Here is a 21886-nt window from a genome sequence, read left to right as displayed (position 1 = left end):
TTTCTCTGAGTTGATCTGTGAGAATATGAACTTTATGAGTACCTGTAACAGACCTTTTGCAATAAAGGCTCAAAAAATAAAAATAAATAAAAATAAAAAGTAAGGAGTAAATACAAAGGTAGGAAACAAAAAACAATGCCACCTATAGTCTAGAAATGTTAAAGAATTCTAGAAAGGTGGAAGGTGGGCAGGATCAGATCTATAGAGATATGAATAAAGGAAAACACAAGCATAAGCAAAAGTATGCTGTGATGAGAAGATTGAGGGTGGGGGAACCACAGGCCACAGCATAAAAAGAGGTGGTCTTCAAGCATGCCTCACAGTGGTTGTTAATGAGGGAGAAACCATCCGAGTGAGGCTAGTCAGCACCTCTCCCCTCTCTGATTTGTGGTAGGCAGTGGACACAATTGTGTTTGCCCATCAGTGAAAGTACAGTGTGGGCATGGGACCCTGGAGGCAGAGCAATGATCTAAAGGGGAGACAGCTGCTCCACCCAGAAGGGAAGTTGAGGGACACTGCATCCCTCCCAACAGGACATCTGGTCTCTACCACACAATCACCAGAGACTGACCTTGAATAGCAGAGGCAGAGGCATAGAGGTACCAAACACAAAAATGAGCAAATAGGGATTACTCAACATTTGAAGGAAATGAACACTATTGTAAAGAGAAAAGGAGATCAGGACTTAATAAAATAAAATAAAAATGTGACAATATATTACATTTACAGAGACTTAACCAGAGATTTTGAAATAAAAATTTCTTCATAAAATTAAAAAAAATACTTGAATTATAGACATTACTAGAGAGCAAAATAGTGAAGTGGAAGATCAAGTCAAAGAATTTTCCCATGATAGAGTATAAAGGGAAAAAGAAATTACACACACACACACACAAATGCATATATATATATGTATATATACATATATATATGTACATATATATATGTATATATACATATATATATGTACATATATATATGTATATATATGACAGCTTAAGGTACAAGGAAAATGGATCAGGAAATTTTAATATGTAACCAGAAAAATCAAACAGAATGAAGGTATATAAACATCTATAAATTCAGCTGGAAATAGATACCATCAATTCCCCCTTCTTTTGCCAATTTTACTCCAGTTGATCTCAGGGTGATGGCAATTATCCTTTCCCCATTCTCAGTCCATGCAATTCATTGACTCCCAAGTATGACTTTATTGAAGGGCATGTAACTCAGACCTGAATAATCAGATCATAGTTTTTTCTGGATATGGTGACTGATTAAGATATTGATTTGTAACCTAATTAGAGCCAGCAGTACATCAGGAAATTTTGTAGGGCTGGTAGAAAATTCACTGATGAAAGCCATGGATGTATATGAAAGATTTCAGCCAGGAGATACTGTAGGTGAGCCTTCAAAGAAGTGAAGAAATTTCTTGCTCTTGATGAAAAAAGAGAACAGCTTTGATGACATTGAGTTCCCGATCCATCTGGGTCTGAAGCTAGTTCTACCACAGGCCTTTTTAGTTTGGGGAACAATTAATTCTAGTTTGGGTTAAGCCACTTCTGATTGCATTCTTCTATTACTTGGTATGAAAAGATGCTTAACCTATGTAAAAATAAATAATGATAATAAACAAAATAAAAGAAAATTTCCCAGAGTCCAAGAGAGATAATCACTAGATTAAAAGTGACCACAGAATACAGAACAGGCAAACAACAGAAGATCACCACTGGATTGCATGATGGTAAAATTTCAGAATAAAAATCTTAAAGTTTTCAGAGAAAGAAATGAAATAAAGTACCAAGAAAGAAATAAGAAACAGATTGACATAATACACTTTATCTGCAAAAATGGATGATGGAAAGGGAGCAATAAAGTCTTCAACTTTCTAAGGGAAAATGACTTTGAAAGTGTTTCGTATCCATTTAAACTGCTATCTAATAGGGAGCCAAAATAAGGAGAGTGTTGGACATGCAAGGACTAGAAATTCTACCACCAACATAGTTGGTCTAAAAGAATTACTTACATGTGGATTCCAAAATAAATTATATGAATTCAAGAAAAAGAATAAAGATTTTGAGAAATGGCAAAATAAAGTGTAATAACAATACAATTTATACTTGTCTAAATACCTTATAAATTTACCTTTAAGAAATTTACCTTTAAATTAAAATTTACCTTTTAATTTCTTAAAAATCAACCTAAAATACTGGTTGTATTAATACAGATAGAAGAGATAATCAGGAAGAAGAGAAATGCAAGCATGCTAGCTTACTTTATCATAAATGGAGAAGTTATAATCATTAACTTTTGAGATTAACAAAAACCTTAAGTTTAAGTGAGTAACAACAATATCATATTATGATGACTTCTCATCAGAAACAGTGGAAGTCAGAAGGCAGTATAATAATATTCAAAGTCCTTAAAAACACACCTGTCAAACAAAAGTTCTCCATCCAGCAGTTTTCAAGCAGACTTGCCTTACCAAAAATATTACAGAAAGTCCTTGAGGTTGAAAAGAAATGACACCAGATAGTAACTCAAAATCTACAGGAAGAAATGAGTCCTGGGACTTTGGAGTGCGTAACATAAAAAAATAACTTATTTTAAAACCTACTAACAGTTGCGCCTGGGTAACTGAATTGATTAAGCTCTTGATTTTGGCTCAGGTCATGATCTCACGGTTTCTGAGATTGAGCCTTGCAGCAGGCTCTGTGCTGACAGCATGAAGCCTCTTGGGATTCTCTCTCTCCCTCTCTCTCTGCCCCTCCCCTACTCTCCCTGTCCTGCCCCCCTCAAAATAAATAAACTTAAAAAAATGTTTAAAAAACAAAAACCTACCAATAAATGAGAATGGTTTGCTAAAAGAATTGTTGAACACAAAAGAAGGCAGTAAAGAAGGAACATGGCAGAAAAAGACATGAGACATGAAAAACAAATATCAAAATAGCAGTATCACAGCAACAATTACATTAAAAGTCAATGACTAAACACTAATTAAAAGGCAGAGACATCAAGCCAGATCAGAGTAATATCTAACTCTATGCTCTATGTAGAAATGGACTTTAAAGACACAGTCTTTAACTGTTTAACACAAACAAGTTAAAAGTAAAAGAATGGAAAAAGATTTACCATGGAAGAAGCAAATATAAGATATCTGGAGTAATGATCTCAGACAAAATAGACTTGAAATAGACTTTAAACAAGAAATACTACTAAATACAAAGAAATCTCATTACAATAAAGGAAAAATATAGAAGTGACAACTATAAATACACATGCATCTAAGAACACAGGCTCCCTCCCCCAAAATGAAGTACATCCTGAACAGAAGAGAATAGACAATTTAAGTTATAATTGAAAATTCTAATACTCCCCTCTCAGTAACTAATAGAAGGATAGAAAACCACTAAGAATACAGAAGACTTGAACAACACTATTAACTGGATCTAATAACATATTCAGAAACTTGACCAAATCAGAGCAAAATACTCATTCTTTTAAGTAACAATCTCCAGGATAGACCACATGGAAGCCATAAAACATGTTTGAACAAGTCTATATTTGAATTTAGATCAAAATCATAAAAAGTGTGTTCCCTGACCACAACCAGATTGGACTAGAATTCAACAACTGAAAGAAATGTGGGGAAACCCCACATAGTTGGAAATTAAACATTATACTCCCAAAAATAACCTGTGAGTAAAAGAAGAAACTACAAATGAAAACACAACAAATCAAAGTTTATGAGATGCCATTAATGCAATGTTTAGAAAGCATCACATAGCTTTAAATGCTTATGTTAGGAGGAAGAAAGATCTAAAATCAATAACCTAAGGTTACACACCAGGGATGTAGAGAAAGTAGAATAAAACCCAAAATAACTAGAAAGAAAAAGACTGGAAAGAAAAATGAAACCCAAAATAACTAGAAAGAAAAATGAGAGAGAAGAAACACTGAAAACAATGAAACCTAAAGTAGAAAAACAATGGAGAAAACCAATAAAATTAAAAATTGGTTCTTTGATATCAAGAAACCTGATAAACTATTAGCTCAGGAAGAGGGATGACACAAATTACCAAAATCAGGAATGAAAGAAAGGACACTGTTATAGACCCTACAAGAATTTAAAGGATTCTAAGGGAATCTTATGAATAACTCTATGTCAATAAATAGACAACTCAGACAAACAAATTTCTTGAAAGGCACAAATTACCTAAATTTACTGAAGAAAAATATAAATTCAGAAAAGACCTATAAAAGAAAAGTGAATTGGTAATTAAATATATTCCCAGAAAAAAGCCAAAAGCCCAGACAACCCAATTCACCAGGCTGTACTGGTGACTTCTATCAGGCATTTTAGAAAGAAATAATACCTATGCTATATATACAACTTCAGAAAATAGAAGGGAACATTTCTCAACCCTATCAGTGAGGCCACTATTTACACTGCTACCAAAGCCACACAGAGACATTAGACAAAAGAAAAACTAAAGACCAATACTCTTCATGGATATAAACACCAAAATCTTTAACAAAAGATTAGCAAACTGAATTCAGCAACATGTAGAAGGTTGATTTGGGGTGCCTGGGTGGCGCAGGTGAAACATCCGACTTCGACTCAGGTCACGATCTCACGGTCTAGTCCGTGAGTTTGAGCCCCACATCAGACTCTGTGTTGACAGCTCAGAGCCTGGAACCTGCTTCAGATTCTGGGCCTCGCTCTCTCTACTTCTCTCATGTTCTGTCTCTCTGTCTCTCAAGGGTGAATAAACATTAAAAAAAAAAAGTTGATTTAACATTAGAAAATCAATTAACGTAAGAGAATAAATGAGGAAAAGCACATAATCTCCTCAATAGTTGTAGAGAAAGCATCAGCCAAAATTTAACACCCTCTCATGATTAAAAACTCTTAAAGTAATCATGGAAGATATGTTCCTCAATCTGCTAATAGGTAACCAAGAAAACTCTAATTTAACATCATACTCAGTGGTGAAGGGGAATACATTTCCCCTAAGACTGGGAAAAAGGCAAGATGTCCACTCTCTGGACTTCTATTCAACAATGCCCTAGAACTTCTAGCCAGTGCATGACAGTGGAGAAAAAAAAGTTAAAGACACACAGTTCGGAACGAAAGAAGCCAACTGTCCTTACAGCAAAAAATACGATCTTATATGTATAAATTTCTAAGAAATCCAGAATAAAGTTATTACAGTTAATTGGAAAAAGACCAATTTGGAGGATTTATACTATCTGATTTCCAAATTACCAGGAAGCTACAAAATCAAGACTGTGTGGTACTGACTTACACAGAGACCTACCTACTGATGAGTGGGATAGCATACCAAGTCCGGAAACAAACCCATATTTTATGGCCAATTGATTTTTGATGAAGGTTCCAAGGCAATTGTGAAGAAAGCATAGTTGTTTTTTTAACAAATGGTAACATTTGAATATCCATATGCAATAAAAATAAACTTAGACCTCTACCTCACACCATATGCAAAAAGTAACTCAAAATGAATCTACGTAAGAGACCAAAACCATAAGCCTTCTTTTTAACCTTAACATAGGCAAAAATTGCTTTATATGAAACCCAAAGCACAATCTATACTAATAAATTAGACTTTTTATCAACATTAAAAGTTTTGCTTTTCAGAAGACACCAATAAGAAAATAAAGAAAAGCCACAGACTCTGAGAAAATATTTGTGGATCATTTATCTGATACAAAACTTGTATTCAGAATAAAGAACTATTACAACTCAATACTCAGAAGACAACTCAATTTAAAAAAAGCTAAGTAATAAGCACTCCGTTAAGACATATGAGCGGTTAATGAGGAATGAAAAACGCAGACATCATTAGTCATTAGGGAAATGCCAATTAAAGCCACAAGGAGATACCACTCTATACACACTAGACTGATTAAAATCAAAAAGACTGCTGATACCAAGATTTGGTGAGGATATGGAGAAACTGGAAACCTCACACTGCGCTCGTGGGCACGTAAAATGGCACAGCCACTGGAAAAACAGTTTGGAAATTTCATACAAAGCTGAACTTATCATACGACCCAGCAATTCACTACTAGGTATTTAACCAAGAGAAATGAAAATTTACATGTCCACAAAAAGATGTGCATGAACAATTTCATAGCAGCATTATTTACAATAGACAAAAATTAGAAACAATCCAATGTCCATCAACTGGTAGATGGCAAACTGATACATGGTGAGAACTTCAATATTACCCTAAAGCATTCCACTTCACAGGTGAAATTGATAACAACTTGCAATATCTCTTGATAGACTGAGGGCGAGGGCTTCATAGTTCCAGAATATCACCATGCTAGGTTACCTGCCCTTAAGTTCAACCCAGTGTGGCCCCTATGCCAAGTGGTCCACAAATCTTTATTTAGTGTAGGATCTATGGCCAGGTCCTGGAGCCACGTGTGACAGGTGCTGGAGATTCCCAGGTGAATATGACAATCAAGGGCCTTAAAGGAGCACACAGATTGTCCAGACAAGAGACCGCCAAAGCTAAGTGCTGTCCTGTGCAAAGCTAATCAGTTTTGGAAAGAAGTTTTTTGTTTTTCTTTCTAACCTTGTAGCCTAAACATCACTGCAACAGTTTCAGAGGCTCCACTGAATGAACATTAAGAGAAGTGGCCTCTGCAATTGAGAGGAGACCCTACCACCCCACAATTTACACCCATGCCCTTGATTAACAAATGCAGTGCAGGCCCGTGAAGATAAACCTTTCAAACAAAGCTGAGGGTAAACAGCTCACAGGAGTCGATAGGATTTACCTTTAACCTAACAAGTAACTTTTTCAGCCATTGTGAAACACCAAATCATGAGATAAGCATTGCGATCCACAGGAAAAGGAACCTGAGGTGCTAAGAGACCTGATCTAGTTGCTCAAACCAGTGCTAGGATTTAGTCCCTCATTTTTTTTTTTTTTTTTGGAAAGAGACGCTTTTCTAAAAACCTTATTTCCAAGTCAAAGAGCTAGACTTCTAAAATGAAACGAGAAACAACCTCAGAAGCTTTGGGGGGGGGGGGTGCATCCTAAAAATTAAAAATCTTCCCAATGTACCCAGTTATTCTCTCATTCCCAACTATCACCCCCCACCCCCACCCCCGCCTCCCTTCCTTCCCCCGCCCCTCTCCCCGGTTGTGCGGGTGGGCGGTTCTTACTGTTTTTATTATAAAAGATTCCAGATTCCTTGGATCCACACTGGACTGACACCATGACTTAGGGGGTGCGTTGCCGCGGTCGCAGGTCGGACAGGCGAGTCGTGCGTGCTCTGGGCTCGAAGCGACGAGCGGGGGACAGTCTCGGCGCGGCCACCCCTTCGCCGCGCGCGGACAAGAGGTCTGTGTCCCTGCCTCTTCCCGGTGTGCCTCCTGCTTCCTGCGCTGCAAGCGGCCCCGGGGCCGAAGAACCCCTTCCAGAAGTTCTCTCGGCCTCCGGCCGCCTCCCCACAATCTCTCGCCGCAGGTGCTCGCGCACGTGGGGAGCAGCTCGCGCAGGTGGCGACGGGGTGCGGTCGATGAGGCGCAGCCTGAGGAAGATGCTGAGCCCTGGGGGTAAGCAGGAGCCCCAGGGCGCAGTCTACCAGGGCGTGGAGAACGGCATGGACGGCCGCAAGGACTCGCTGAAGGTACCCTAGGCGCTGGGCGGTGGGGACGGGTCCGGAGCACGGGCGGGGGCGGCTCTGCTGAACTCTGCGCTAAGGTTTCCCAGCCGGCTGCCCCGGGACCCGAGGGTGCCGAGCGCCGCGAGGTGGGCGGGCGGGTTTCAGGCTGTGTGTGGGGTGCACTGGGGCCTCCGAGGGGCGCGTTAGCGAGGCGCCCCCGCAGCCTGCCGGGTCCTTTGTGTTTGTCCGCTGGTTTGCGCGGCCCGCCTTTGCTCACGGGCGGGCACCTGCGGCTTCGGGGACTTAGCCCAAAGTACCGAACATGGCGGGACTGGCGAGTTCCTCCAGGGAGTGGGGGCTTCGGGAAGGACTGTGAAAGAGGAGGCCATTGGACGCTGGGTAGGTGGTCTTCGCGAGACCCCGAGGGCTAGGACGGGTTTCTTTTGTTTGCACGGTTCCCGGGACACCCTGACGTCCGGAGAGGCAGGGCGCAGTCTGAGCGCCGAGGCTGTTGGGGGCTCTGCAAACCCGCCCCTAGCTGTCTTCACGTGGTCGGCGGGAAGAAGGGTCTCTTTTTAAGCGTTAAAACGTCCCAAGTGTGTCTCCCGTGCCCCACCTGGAATCCCTTTCCACGGTGGAATCCATGTTAACAGTTCCTTGTGTATTTTCCAGAGCGCACGGGGAGGGAGACGCGGGTTGCACAAATACACGCCCGTGACTTACTATGTTATATTTTAGAATACTTTAAAGTTCAGCACCTGGAGGTGTACTTCACTCTTATTCTGCAGCTTTATAGTAGTCTCTTGTATGAATTTGTCATTCATTGGTCCAGCAAGAGTGGACAGGGTTTTTGTTTTGCATCACAGGTGAGATTGTGTCTGAGTGTAGATGCAGTTTCTTTTGTCAGTACATTTAGTGAATATGCATGTATGTGAAAGTCCCAGCAGGATCAAGAGCTTTAATTAAAAAAAAAAAGTTTATTGATTTTTGAGAGAGAGAGACAGACAGTGCGAGACGGGCAGGGGCAGAGAGAGGCGAGGAGAAACATTCGAAGCAGGCGCCAGGCTCTGAGCTGTCAGCACAAGGGGCTCAAAGGCATGACCTGAGCTGGAAGTCAGACGCTTAACCGACTGGGCCACACAGGTGCCCCAAGAGCTTTAATTTTGATTGAAATCACCAGATTGGCACTGCTGCCAATCATGTAAGTCAGGCACGTGTAGTAAGTCACATAAACTGACAAACCAGACTTCCCAAGGTGACTCTGTTTGCACCTCCAGATTAAACACTGACTTTTTTCCTCCTCCTTAGTATTAGAGTATTAACCGGCATCTATAGGGTTAACCCAAAGACCTGAGCTCTCGAGTTGATTTCAAGCACTAGGATAATGTCTTTGGAATGAATATTATGGAATGGAAGACAATTTTACATTTCAAAAATCGGATCCGAGATCCTTCACTTACCAATGTGGTTTTGTCTTAGATATTTACGGGAGGTTTTCTGCAGCACAAAGTCTCAAACTTCATTTTCTTCATGGTTTTTATTTAACTGTCTTTAGTTTTATTGCCTAAGTCAAGTGGAGCCATTTAGGTTATTTAAGACTTTTAGAAGCCACAATAGAGCTTGTAGTTTGAGGGATTTATGTATTATGTACAATAATTCCAGATCATTCTGTAGAAATGTCAGTGGTGAGACTAATTACAAATAAGTACGTGTAATACTGTGGAGAGTTCTTACTCCAAGGATTCCCTTATTAAAAAGATATGGTGTATATTTTCTCCAGCATAGACCGACTATTTCAGGAGTACTAACAAAATCAAAGGATGGGAGAAACTTTACAAGATGAGAAATGTGAAAAAAGAACCATCTGATGCTTTTAGCTTTTTTCATGACTTTCTTTCAAGAGAATTAATACATTAGCATTTGACCCTTCATTTGCTACAGTCTTTCACCTAGGTTCCCTCTTTTTTACTCCATTACTGTTTGTATGTATTTCACTGAGGCAACCTAGAACAAATGTATTTGATATCTCTGTTTTAAAGGGCTTAGAATTAACTTCTTTAAAAGTGATCTAGTCCATCATGTTCCATAGCTAGTCATATAGTTCAGAAATCAAAAGAATCTGAAGTAACTTTGTGACCATAAAAAACTATATTGAATGTATAATAATTTTCTCTAAATGACCTCGTTGGCTTACTTGCAGAACTTTCTTTAAGCAGTCTCTTCAAAGCCTGCCTTAACATATCATGTACTGAATTCAGACTGTTGAGCACATCTGATGAGCTTATATAAAGTACTTAGATGCTCTTTTGTCATTGTGAATTCAGCAGTACTTTGTGAGTGTCTGAACTTAGTACTTGTTCTCAGAGTGTGTAATTGGGTTTGTGTTGACCGCACATCGCTGAGCAGACCTGTGAATTGTTCTTTCTGGCACCGTGGGGTGGGCAGTGTAATCCCTTTATTATCACTGGAAGAACATCAAATTCAGTGGCTAAAATACTTCCAAATGGAATTAGACAAACCTGCCTTTGCTGGGTGAGACATTGAGAATTCACTTATTTCTGTAAGAAATTCATTTTAAATTTATAACTGAATCTGTAAATTTGGAAATGGTTGGATGCTATTCTATCCTTCATCCACTAAAATTATGTGTAGCTTACATAGAATTTAGTAGTTGAAAAGTGATACAATGTATTTAAAGGACTGTCCTGGAAAAGTGATTTCTCTGGTACTATTCCATGATAACAGAGCAAAACCCAAAGTTCAAAATTTTAAGGGATTTTGTTTTATTTATTTCAGCCTGACATTTGATGAGTGAATGCTAATATGCTCCATGTTTATTTACTATGTTTTAAAATGCATTAGGTACAGCACACCTGGGTGGCTCAGTTGATTGAGCACCTGACTCTTGATTTCAGCTCACGTCATGATCCCTGGGTTAGGGGATTGAGCCCCACGTTGGGCTCCACTGAGCATGGACCCTGCTTAAGATTCTTTCTCCCCCTCTCCACTGCTCTCTCTCTCTCAATAAAATAAGTACTTTAACACTTCATTTTCTTTCATGTGTGTCAAATGTGACTAGTCATTGCTAAAGACAGAATTAAAGCAAGTACCTGGATCATCTGTTTGAAGAAGGTTTCAGCATTCTCAGGAAGTACTTATTCTACAGTGGTTTCCTGGACTATTATAAAACGTTTTGCTTTTGGTTCATGTGATGAAATATTAAGAAATATCTTCAGAAAAAAATCAGACAAATGTCTTATTTGGTCACATATTTGCAAAGCTGAAAGGGCCATTGAGAAATAATTTTAGTACATATATTACCATAGCAATGGAATGAGGTTCCATTAATTTTCCACATTGCTTTTTAAAAAGGTAGTCTGGGGGAAATTCTGCAGTGGATAATGGTCCATTTGGCCCCACCTGCTGCTCTATAAGAGCTCTGGGTCTTATTTCCTTCCTTCCTCCACTGTCTCTTTCTGGCATACTTATTTACATGTAGAAAGTATCACAGAAAATAAGTATCCAAATGTGTGGTACACATTCAGTACAGACAGTGTGAGGAAAGAACTAACGAGTGTTTTTCAAACTGTTTTTTTGTCTTAGAATCCCTTTAAACTTAAAATTGAAGATTCCAAAGAATGCTTGTTTTGGGGTTAGAGCCACCAATATTTTCTGTATCAGAAATTTTTTAAAAATGGAGGAAAAAATGGGAATCCATAGCACACATTCCAGCAACTGTCAGTGCTGTAATGTCCCCATATGTCCTGTGGCCTGTTATTGGGCACTTTTGAGAGACAAAGCAAGGCCAGGCTAGAGAATAGCATCTTGTATTTCTCATGAAGGCCTCAAGGAGGAGGGAGAATTAAGGAGGGCATTGGATTCGAAACAAGAGAGAGAAGGGCACACTTCACTCTGGTAGACAGCCTGGTTTAACTCTCGCTAAGTCCCCCATGAACACAGCACAGCGTGGGGCTAGAAGAGGTTAGCTTCTGGTAGAACACTTGTATACCATTCAGGGACATGCCAGGGTTTGGCTACAGCCTTATTTGGGGGCCAAAATCTGCAATTTGGCTTTGGCAAGCAAATATCAAAATACCTAATCCAGTGCAATTTCCAGTGTCTCCAAATTGGTATGTAATCAATACCATCGTATCTAAGTAATATAAAAATGTTAGCAATAGAATAAGGTATGTCATTCATATTTATGGATCATACCTAGTACTCACTTTCAAATATAAGGGAGAATTCTAGAAGCAACTTTGAATAAATCTCTTATCAGTCAATTGAAGGATAATTTGTAAATGAGTATAATTATTTTGAAAATTCTTAATTTTCTATATAAAACCAATACTAAGAATTCTCCAGTAGTTGAATAGGGAACTAGATTGTCAGCTAATACAGGTAGTAAGAGAGGATACATTAATTAACTTTTAGAAAAATGGAATATACTTTTTGATCTGAAGTATTTATGAAAATTTAAATAATGCAAGGCAGGATAATAGAAACAAGTTTATCACATGAAGGCTTTTAAAAAATTTTGTTTGCTAGAGTAACACTAATAACATCAAATGAAATTATTTTTGAAGATTAGTTTTTAGTTACCTTAGTCTGTTTAGGCCATGAGATTTTCTAGAAAAGGTTCTGTTTGGGAATTTTTCATATCTTGTGAGAATCAAAAGCAGAATGTCAATGCTGTCCCCACAAACTTTACAAGGAAGAATTATGATTATGATAAATCATCCTCAGTCCGATCATAATAAATAATTTAAAAAACAGGAAGAAAAGAGTGTTAAAGAAAAACAGGTATTCATAAAAGCTCACACTCCTCCCTTGGCATCAGTGGAAGTGAGCGTGTGCTTGGAGTTACACTTTTATAGGCCAGTGACAACATCAACTGTGCCAAAAGCTTACTGAGCTTACTCTACAAAGTCTGTTCTTATGGTTTATGATTAAAGCATTTACTGTATCAGAGTTCATTCTGTGATGATGGTTTTCACCTCGGCTTTACTTTCTACTGTATGTTGGTTTTTCCAACATTCGCCAGTCAGCCAAAATATATATTCCATGCGTCTCCGGTTCAAGTTCTCACTTTGCCATTTAGCGTGCCTTTGGGTAAATTGTGTCACCTCTCAGTGTCCTGACATCTGGTCCTAAGTAAGTGCACAGAAATGCTGGCATTTCCAGTGTGCAGAGAACAATGAGGAGGTGAACCTGACCTGAATTGGCCTCGTGCAGGATTCCAGTAGTCAGAAGAGGAGGAATTACTTAATCCCAGGGTGGTGAGTGGGCAGCTGTTTTAGGGTACTGACCATGTAAGTTACATGACTTGATCCTTGCATTCATGAAAATCTTTTTATCTAACCAAAATCCCCCATGCTTTAAGTACATTTTCACCTGACAAAGAAAACTTCTCTGTATTTTGACTATACTTAGTATTTCTTAGATCATATCCCTTACAGTTACTTCAAAACTTTTCAAGCATTTGCTTGTACCTTCTATATGTCTGTGTGCATTTTGTGTTCTTTAAAAAATATTTTATCATAAGCATGATAAATAGTTTTGGATGATAGTAACCGTTTAACAGTTAATCTGTATTGAGTTTTATATATACTTGTTGGAGGTAACAATTTTTTGTATGCTTCCAGGTGGTTTTTGAAGGAAGTACATGTAGATTTAACAACTTGATGAAGAAACGAAAGAAGTTAAGCAAATATGATGATGTGAACGCATCCCCTTTGCACCATGCTGCAGAAGAAGGTCAAGTGCAGCTGATGGGGATGATCATCAATGACTCCTCTTTTGAAGGTGCCAAAATGTTATAATAAGTGCTACATAAGTCCATCATCCATTAGATTCATTGGAAAGAGTGGTATGAGGTAGTTTTGAAGGGCATATTAGTTCCAGATTATAAGGGACCTGAATATCTTACTCAGGAGTGTGGTTTGCCCTTTGGGCCAGTGTTCCTCAAATGTTTCCACTGAGGTCCATGCTGAATGTGGAGCCTGCTTGAGATTCTCTCCCTCCCCCTCCCCCTCCCCCCCCCTTTCCCACTCCCCCTCCCCCCCCTTTCCCACTCACGTACACTCTCTCTCTCAAAAAAAAGAATATATATTTCCACTGAAATACTGCAAAGGATGGTACAGATACCTGGGATGCTGTACAACAGGAACAGATTTCCTTCAGATGCAGTTTATGTATTCTTCTCTATTATTTCCATTGAGGTCATTCTGCACTTAAATTTCATATCATTAAATAAAATTGAGACTCCAAGAAGATGGAACATCGTCCCCTAGCTCAGCCTTGTGCATACACCGTCTTGTTGGAGAAACTCAACTGTAACGAGGAAGGGGGATGCCACAGAGATTTAAGCAGTGAGATGTTATGATAAGACCTTCATTATTTAAGATGATTCTATCAATATTGTAGAAGATAGATTGGAAGTGGAAGCCCAATGAGAAAGCTACCTTAGTAGCAAAGAAAAGGTGAGAGTCCACCAGGGTTTTGAGATTGGAATAGGGAAAAGAAAGAATCAAGAGCTCTTTTGCATGTAGAGCAGGCAGTGCTTGATAAGAGATTTGACGTGAAGAGAAAGTGGCAAGTGGTTGAACTGACTTTGAGATTCCTAATTTAGGAGATGAGGCTGATAGTATAGCTATCCAGAAAAGAAGGCATATGAAAAAAAAACAGGGGCGCCTGGGTGGCTCAGTCTCTTGAGCATACAACTTTGACTCAGGTCATCTCGCAGTTCACAGGTTCAAGCCCCGTGTTGGGCTCTGTGCTGATGGCTTGGAGCCTGGAGCCTGCTTCAGATTCTGTGTCTCCCTCTGTCTCTGCTCCTCCCCCATTCGCACTGTGTCTCTTTCTCTGTCTCTCTCCCTCTCAAAAATAAACGTTAAAAAAAAATAAAGAAACAACAGAAGAAAACTCAGAGTAAGATGTGAGGAATAGTGAATTTGGTTTGGTCATACTGAGTCTGAAAGGCCCAGAGGACAGCTACTTGAAAATGTCCAGTAGATTAGTAGATTAATAGCTAGTGTTCTAGTAGACTAGAACTCTAGAAGGAAGGGAGCTGCCCCCACAGGGCCAATGAGGCTGTGGAAGTGCATGGAGATCCTTTAGGAGGCCATGAAATTGCCCGCAAAGGTAGCTAAGGGTAGAGCACAAATACCGAGGATCAGATGGCAGAAGAAAAACCAACAAGAGGATGGTGAGATGTGATGGAGAAGATATTAATGGTACACAAGCCAAGAGAAGAGTTTTTGGATAGATGAGTAATGAGAAATACTGTATCAAAGAGATCAAATCAAAGTAAGATCCCAATAACCCTTATATTAAAAGGCCTCAGTGACCTTTGTAAAAATGATTTCTGGAAAGTGATGGAGATAAAAGTCAAATTCAAGTTATTTAATGAATGGGAATTTATAATTTTAAGCCCCTATTTAAATTGGGGCTGAATGAAATACTTGAGTGTCCTGATCAATCAAAATGATCAAAGAATGTGTATGAGTATGAGGGAGAGGGCGTGTGTGTGTGCGCGTGCGTGCACACTTGTGTTGCTGAGAATGAGGTACTTGGGTGAGTGAAAAGAATGCAAAGATACATTCTAAAAGGAGCAAAATGGGGGGTGGACACCTGGGTGGCTCAGTTGAGCATCTAATTCTTGATTTCAGCTCAGGTCATGATCCCGTGGTTGTGGGATCGAGCCCCACATTGGGCTCTGCACTGGGCATGAAGCCTGTTTGGGATTCTCTCTCTCTTTCTCTCTCTGCCCCATCCCCCGCATTCCTTCTCTCTCTCTCTCTCTCTCTCTCTCTCTCTCTCTCTCTCTCTCTTCTCAATAAATACATAAATAAATGAACATTTAAAAAGAAAAAAAATGTGAAATGTGGCTGCAGCATGGTTCCAGATGGTCCTCAAATAATATTTGTGACTGAATACTTTGCTCGCGCCTCAGACATAAGAATATTTTGCCACTAATTAAAAAGCATATAGTCAAGTCTATTTTAGAATAGATGTAAGACATTGTGGTATGAAAGGGCATATTCTTAGGCTGAGCCCACAGGGTAAATAGTACAATATGTTGTATCCTAGAAATAAGTGGGAACCACATATGGCATCGGGAGCACAGGCCCTAATTCCAGTCTTCTAGTTTATTAGTGATATGTCTTTTTTCCTCATTAACATTTTTTGAACCATTGCTATGGGCCAAATAACTCTACTAAGATCTTTGAAGACATGATTTGATACTCTTTTCCCCCAAACATTGTGAAATATATATATTTAAATTTTTTTCTTTCCCCTTTCTTTCCTCCCTTCCTCTCTCTCGTCCTTTTCTTCTTCCTTCCCTCTTACCAAATTTGAATATACTAACACTGAGGTTCAAAGAGGTAAGGCAGTTTGTAGAACTCTGTGCTAGCTATGTAATGTTGGCAAGGTTTTGAAACTCTCCAGGGCTCATTTTTCCTTATCTTTCTGAAAAATGTTCATGGTTCCTTGTGGGCCCTTAGAGGGTTGGGTGTGATAATGATTGTGTAAAACTTAGTAGAGTTCCTGGCATATAGTTTCTGCTTTTAGGTGAGCTCAATATTTTATAACTATCTCCAAATTCATACCACAGATAAAACCTTGTAGCAGTAGGAGAATCTATTTCTTACGGATACTGCAGACAGACATCTAAGTCATTTGACAAAGTCCATGCCATACGTCAGCATATCTGCTGTATATTCAGGTGTCCATTAGATGTGTCTTAAGAACTGAAGCAATACTTTAATTAACAATTTTTTAATGTTTATTTTGAGAGAGAGCAAGTGAGCAGGGGAGGGGCAGAGAGAGAGGGAAACAGAATCCCAAGCAGGCCCTGTACTGTCAGCATGGTGCCCGATGCGGGGCTCAAACTCCTGAACTGCAAGATAATGACCTGAGCCCAAATCAAGACTTGGATGCTTAACTGACTGAGCCCACCCCTTCATTTTATTATACAGAAGGTAAAGCCTATGTTAGTAGCACTTGGCACTGAGCTTTGAAGTAAATAGGCATCAGTAGGTGTTGGATATAGTCCAAGCAAAATCTAATCCTTATTTTGGTGTCTTTTTCTAGTGCTGAATGTGATGGATGATTACGGAAATACCCCTCTGCACTGGGCCACAGAAAAAAACCAGGTTGAAAGTGTTAAGTTTCTTCTTAGCAAAGGAGCCAACCCAAACCTCCGAAACGGCAACATGATGGCTCCTCTTCACATCGCTGTGCAGGGCTTACACAATGAGGTGATGAAGGTAAGGCTTCTGCCATCTCCCCATCATAGCATGGGATAGGACCCACGTCCTGTGGTCTCTGCCTGAGCCAGAGTGGCCAACCTAACCTTACCAGAGCGAATGGAAATAGTGGTAATAATGTTGGTTTTACTTCTGACCAGCCAATGATGACTAATGATGATAGTCTTGCCTTTATGTGCCAGCATTTTCTAAAAAGATTCATATATTTTAATTTTTTTAATCATCATTAAAAGAAACAGAACATTGTAGTCAGACTGTTATTGTCCCCATTTCATAGCTGAGGAACTGAGGCACAGATAGAATGAAATAATTTGCCTAATGTTGCATAACTGGTTGGAAGCAAGAATTAGTAATTTTGTTCTCATTTCCATGTTTGTGAGTTAATGCTTTACTTTTTTTTACCTGCCTGATTTAATGATGAAAAGGAAGACAGTGATGAGTGCTTCAGTGAACACAGAAAACATAATTGTGATTTACGACTTTTGTTAGGATGGACGACATGCCTTCGCGTCTGGCATGTCTTAGCAGAAGAAGAACCATACTTTCGGGGAATTTCTTATTTTTTCCAAACCTGCAGAGTGAGTTCTGTCAAATAGTGGAGATACTGGTGAATGTCTAAAGGGTAAGGTTTAGTCCAAGGCTTTTAAACTGCATCGCAGAGTTTCATAGACACATTAGGAGACACACATGCTTACTTAAAGGGCAATGAAATTTACAAATGGAATATGTTCCAGATATCCATTTCTATTTTTTAAATATAGTTTATTGTCAAATTGGCTTACATGCAACACCCAGTGCTCATCCCAAGTGGCCTCCCCAATGCCTATCACCCACTTTCCCCTCTCCCCCGCCCCCCGCCCCCATCCACCCTCAGTTCTCTGTATTTAAGAGTCTCTTATGGTTTGCCTCCCTCCCTCTCTGTTCCCCTTCCCTTCCCCCATGGTCTTCTGTTAAGTTTCTCAAGATCCACATATGAGTAAAAAACATATGATACCTGTCCTTCTCTGACTTATTTCACTCAGTAGAATACCTTCCAGTTCCAGCCACATTGCTGCAAATGGCATGGTTTCATTCTTTCTCATTGCCAAATAGTATTCCATTGTATATACAAACCACATCTTCTTTAGCCATTCATCAGTTGATGGACATTTAGGCTCTTTCCATAATTTGGCTATTGTTGAAAGCACTGCTATAAACATTGGGGTATGTGTGCCCCTGTGCATCAGCACTTCTGTATCCCTTGGGTAAATTCCTAGTAGTGCTATTTCTGGGTCTTAGGGTAGATCTATTTTTAATTTTTTGAGGAACCCCACTGTGTTTTCCAGAGTGGCTGCACTAGTTTGCATTCCCACCAACAGTGCAAGAGGGTTCCCGTTTCTCCACATCCTTGCCAGCATCTGTGGTTTCCTGATTTGTTCATTTTAGCCACTCTGACAGGTGTGAGGTGGTGTCTCAGTGTGGCTTTGATTTGTATTTCTCTGACGATGAGTGATGCTGAGCATCTTTTCTTGTGTCTGTTAGCCACCAGATATCCATTTCTAAAGGAGGCAATTTAGAACCGAGAGTAAGTTTTCCTAAGGAAATTATACTGCACATAATGACTTGGATTTTGTGCTAAGCCACATATCTTACCCAGTTCAAGTTGCTGTAACAAAATACCATTGGCTGTGGGCCTTAAATAACAAACATTCATTTCTCACGGTTCTGGAGGCTGAGAAGTCCAAGGTCAGGGCACTAGCAGTTTCGGTGTCTGGTGAGGGATCACTTCCTGATTCACAGATGGCTGTTATCTTAGTGTCCTTGCAAAGTGAAAGGGGTTAAGAGAGTTTTCTGGGGTTTCTTTTATATGGGCACTAATGCCATTCTTAATCACCTTCTGAAGGCCCCACCTCCCAGTACCATCACATTGAGGATTAGCATTTCAACTTTTGAGGGAAAAATTTCTGGTCCATCATACCACGCGAAAACCTACTTTGTTGATAAATTACCAAAGAAATCCTAGGGGTGTTCTTGAGCTCCATGCCTCTTTTAACCCAAACACCTTCCTCTCAGCCTCTTGGGTCCTTGGGTTCTTGAAGCCAAGCATAGAGGGTGTGAGGGGAGCCTGCGTTCTGCTTTCCCACTATAACTTGTATATAGCTCTACCGTAATACTTAGCACATGATGTTGTAATCAAATGTTCATTTGGTTTTCTCCTGCTCTGGCTGGTTATCCTTGAAGGAGGGACTGTGTGCAACTAATATAAATCTCTCCAGTTCTCACCTGGTAAAGGATGGCTCTTGAATAAGTGAATGAATGAGTGAATGGGCATTTTGCTGGAAGGAGAATGGAGGAACTTAGGTATCAGCACCTAAGAAGATGGGTCAGGACAGCCCCTTGAAGAGGTTATTGAAAAGGCCTTTGGCAGTAAACTGTTTTTTAATTGTCTGCGTTATTTGTGAGCCAAATGCTCCTTCTCTACCATTTGCATTGGAAACTAGTGACTGTGGGGATTCCCCTCCCCACCCAGAGAGGCCACATATTTCCTCAAGGAACTCTTGGGCTTCCTCTGAGGTCTCTTTTCAGAAGCAAGTGCCCAAGTACTTAATTAATCTTGACTCCGAAAGTTTGATTTGGGAATTCAAAGGCAGGTAACAGTTGAAAGGCTGTTAATTAGATATCAGAAATCTTCAGATACAGAAAGGTATCACATAGAAATACAAAACAGAGTTTAGAAATAAGCCCATAACTGATTTATAAACTAGATGGTGTATATAACAGAATTTCCTGGTGACACAAGAACAAGAAAAAAAGCTGGGTTATAAGAGAATTGAAATTAGTGGTCTCTCCTTTGCTTGGTCTTACCAGTCATAACTTCATCAAAAAGTGTCTCCAAACCCCTTTACTGAACCGGAGATGAAGAGAATGGAAGGAGGAGGAATTTTGGTGTGTTTATGTGCTTACAAACAAGCCTCTGGGGTTACCCTTCCCAGTTGCGCCCCTGGGTCCGGCTTGTACCCCACCAGCCGTAATGTAGAATGCTTCTCCATTGTCTCTTTGGCTAGCCTTCCCCCAGGCCTTCCACCTCTGCCTAGATGGTTGTAAAGTAAAAAGTTGTTATTCACATGTCACCTCGGGTTCTTGTGCAGACACCAGTGGTGTGTTTAGTGTTCCCTGGGATGCATTGGCCTGGGGGTTAGCAGGTAGTCTGGCCTTTGTCCTTAGGGCTCAACCCTTAAGTATCCAGTGGTTTGAGCCTCCCATGAGGCTTCCTGGATTTTTATCAAAGGGACCTCTGGAGGCCTCACCTGCAAACCTCCAGACTTGCCTGGTCTTGAGTGAATCTGAAGTGGGCACAGTTTAGTTGCTCTCTCTGGGACCTCTGCCACATAGAATTTTACACAGCTTTATGAAAAACTGTGCTTATGGTAGTAAGCAATAACACCCTAATAAGTGCCATAAATCTATGGTCTCTGATTCTAAGAGGGCAAAGAGAAAAATCTTATAGACTTGGTAGGTTACTTTGCATGAGAATCTAGTGTTTGTTGAGAACAGAATGTGAAAGTGCCTGAAGTTCAGACTGAACTTGTGCTCTCATTTTCTTTCATCTGTCAATAATTTTCTACATGTTCTTATGTACTAAAATCTCAATTTAATTTTGGTTTATGAGCAGAGTTAATTAGGAAGCCTAATTCATTTGCTGATCTATCAGGACACGTTCTATTAACAAGGAGTTCTGTGTGATTTTTTTTTTTAAGTCAAGGTTTCTAGCAAACAGCTTATTTAATAAATTCTTCTTAAGCAATTTAATTGTAAGCACATATTATAGTTTTATTATAGTCTTACCATGAGAGAAAAGACCTCTAGGAGGCCAACTCAAAGATTTCTGTCTTGGGAGAGACGTTTATATGAGATAATTATTGTTAAATTTAATATAAAATGAAGACTGGTTAAAGATATATAGATTCTTGGCCAATAATTAGCTAGAAGTCAGCCAGGTGAGGAGGCAACAGGTCGTTAAATTCCATCAGAAAAATTGCTTAACCATTTTATCAGGAATGCTAATTTATTACATCCTACAATAAATTTCTGTTCCAGACTAAGTTTGAATGAATTGAGTTAACCCATACCAGCATTATGTGAACTCTCTTTTCTATGCTGAAGAGAATGGAGTTTTAATTGACATTCCCCACAATACTTGGAACAGAGGTACAAGAAAAATGGCTAGAGAGGAGAAAGCAGACTTTCCTCTGCCTCCCTGCCTCACTTTCACTCTCCCTCTTCTTCTTCCCTTCCCTTTCCGCTCCACACTCACATATTCCAGATGGTTCCACAGATTTATTTTCTTGAAGATATTAGTCAACATAGTTCATTTAATACAAGTGAAAAGTATTAAGTGAGCTACGTTTACTAGCATCCATAATTCGTATTCTATTTCCAGTTTCACAACTCCATATTGCCTAAATCGATGTGATATAGAAATCACCATTATTTCATCTTTTTGAGAAACTTACGTGGTACCAACTATGTTGTGCCAGATTCTGTGGGAGAAAGATGAATAAGGACATGGTCCCTAGCATGCAGGTGCTTATAATCTAATGGAAGACAAGTACCGTGTTTGGAAACTTGAAAGCTAACTTTCTGACCGTTATTCCCCTCTTTTGTGTAGGTCTTGACTGAGCACAACAACACTAATATTAATTTGGAAGGAGAAAATGGAAACACAGCTGTGATAATCGCATGCGCCAAAGATAATAGTGAAGCACTGCAAATCTTGGTTTGTGTTTTAACCCCTGTCCCCATCTTCTTTCTTTCCATTAAGATAGCATGAGTCATTGGCATTTGTAACAGCTCTCAGCTTCTCTTCTTAGCAAAATATAAAATGCAGAAAATGTCAGAAAAAAAGTTCTCCATGTTTTTGTAGTTATACACACCCCTTAAATCTTAAGTCCATCTGAAATCGCTTACAGAAGGCTAACAGGAAAACAATA

At 39.6% G+C, this 21886-nt stretch overlaps 1 protein-coding gene across 2 annotated transcripts in view; it reads left to right on the top strand.

Annotated features, from left to right (window-relative positions):
• The first annotated feature begins 7241 nt into the window (after window positions 1–7241).
• The window catches only part of TRPA1 (transient receptor potential cation channel subfamily A member 1), a 56030-nt gene continuing 41385 nt past the window's right edge, over window positions 7242–21886 (top strand). For both annotated transcript variants that reach the window (XM_047842532.1, XM_047842531.1), the window contains exons 1-4: window positions 7242–7668; window positions 13290–13449; window positions 16741–16916; window positions 21565–21672. In XM_047842532.1, coding sequence (XP_047698488.1) covers window positions 7558–7668; window positions 13290–13449; window positions 16741–16916; window positions 21565–21672 — 555 coding nt within the window. In that variant the 5' untranslated portion in view covers window positions 7242–7557. The remainder of the gene's footprint in view (window positions 7669–13289; window positions 13450–16740; window positions 16917–21564; window positions 21673–21886) is intronic.

The sequence above is a fragment of the Prionailurus viverrinus genome, chromosome F2 (assembly GCF_022837055.1).
Source record: "Prionailurus viverrinus isolate Anna chromosome F2, UM_Priviv_1.0, whole genome shotgun sequence".
NCBI lineage: Eukaryota > Metazoa > Chordata > Mammalia > Carnivora > Felidae > Prionailurus > Prionailurus viverrinus.
This window is presented reverse-complemented; position numbering and strand designations above follow the sequence as displayed.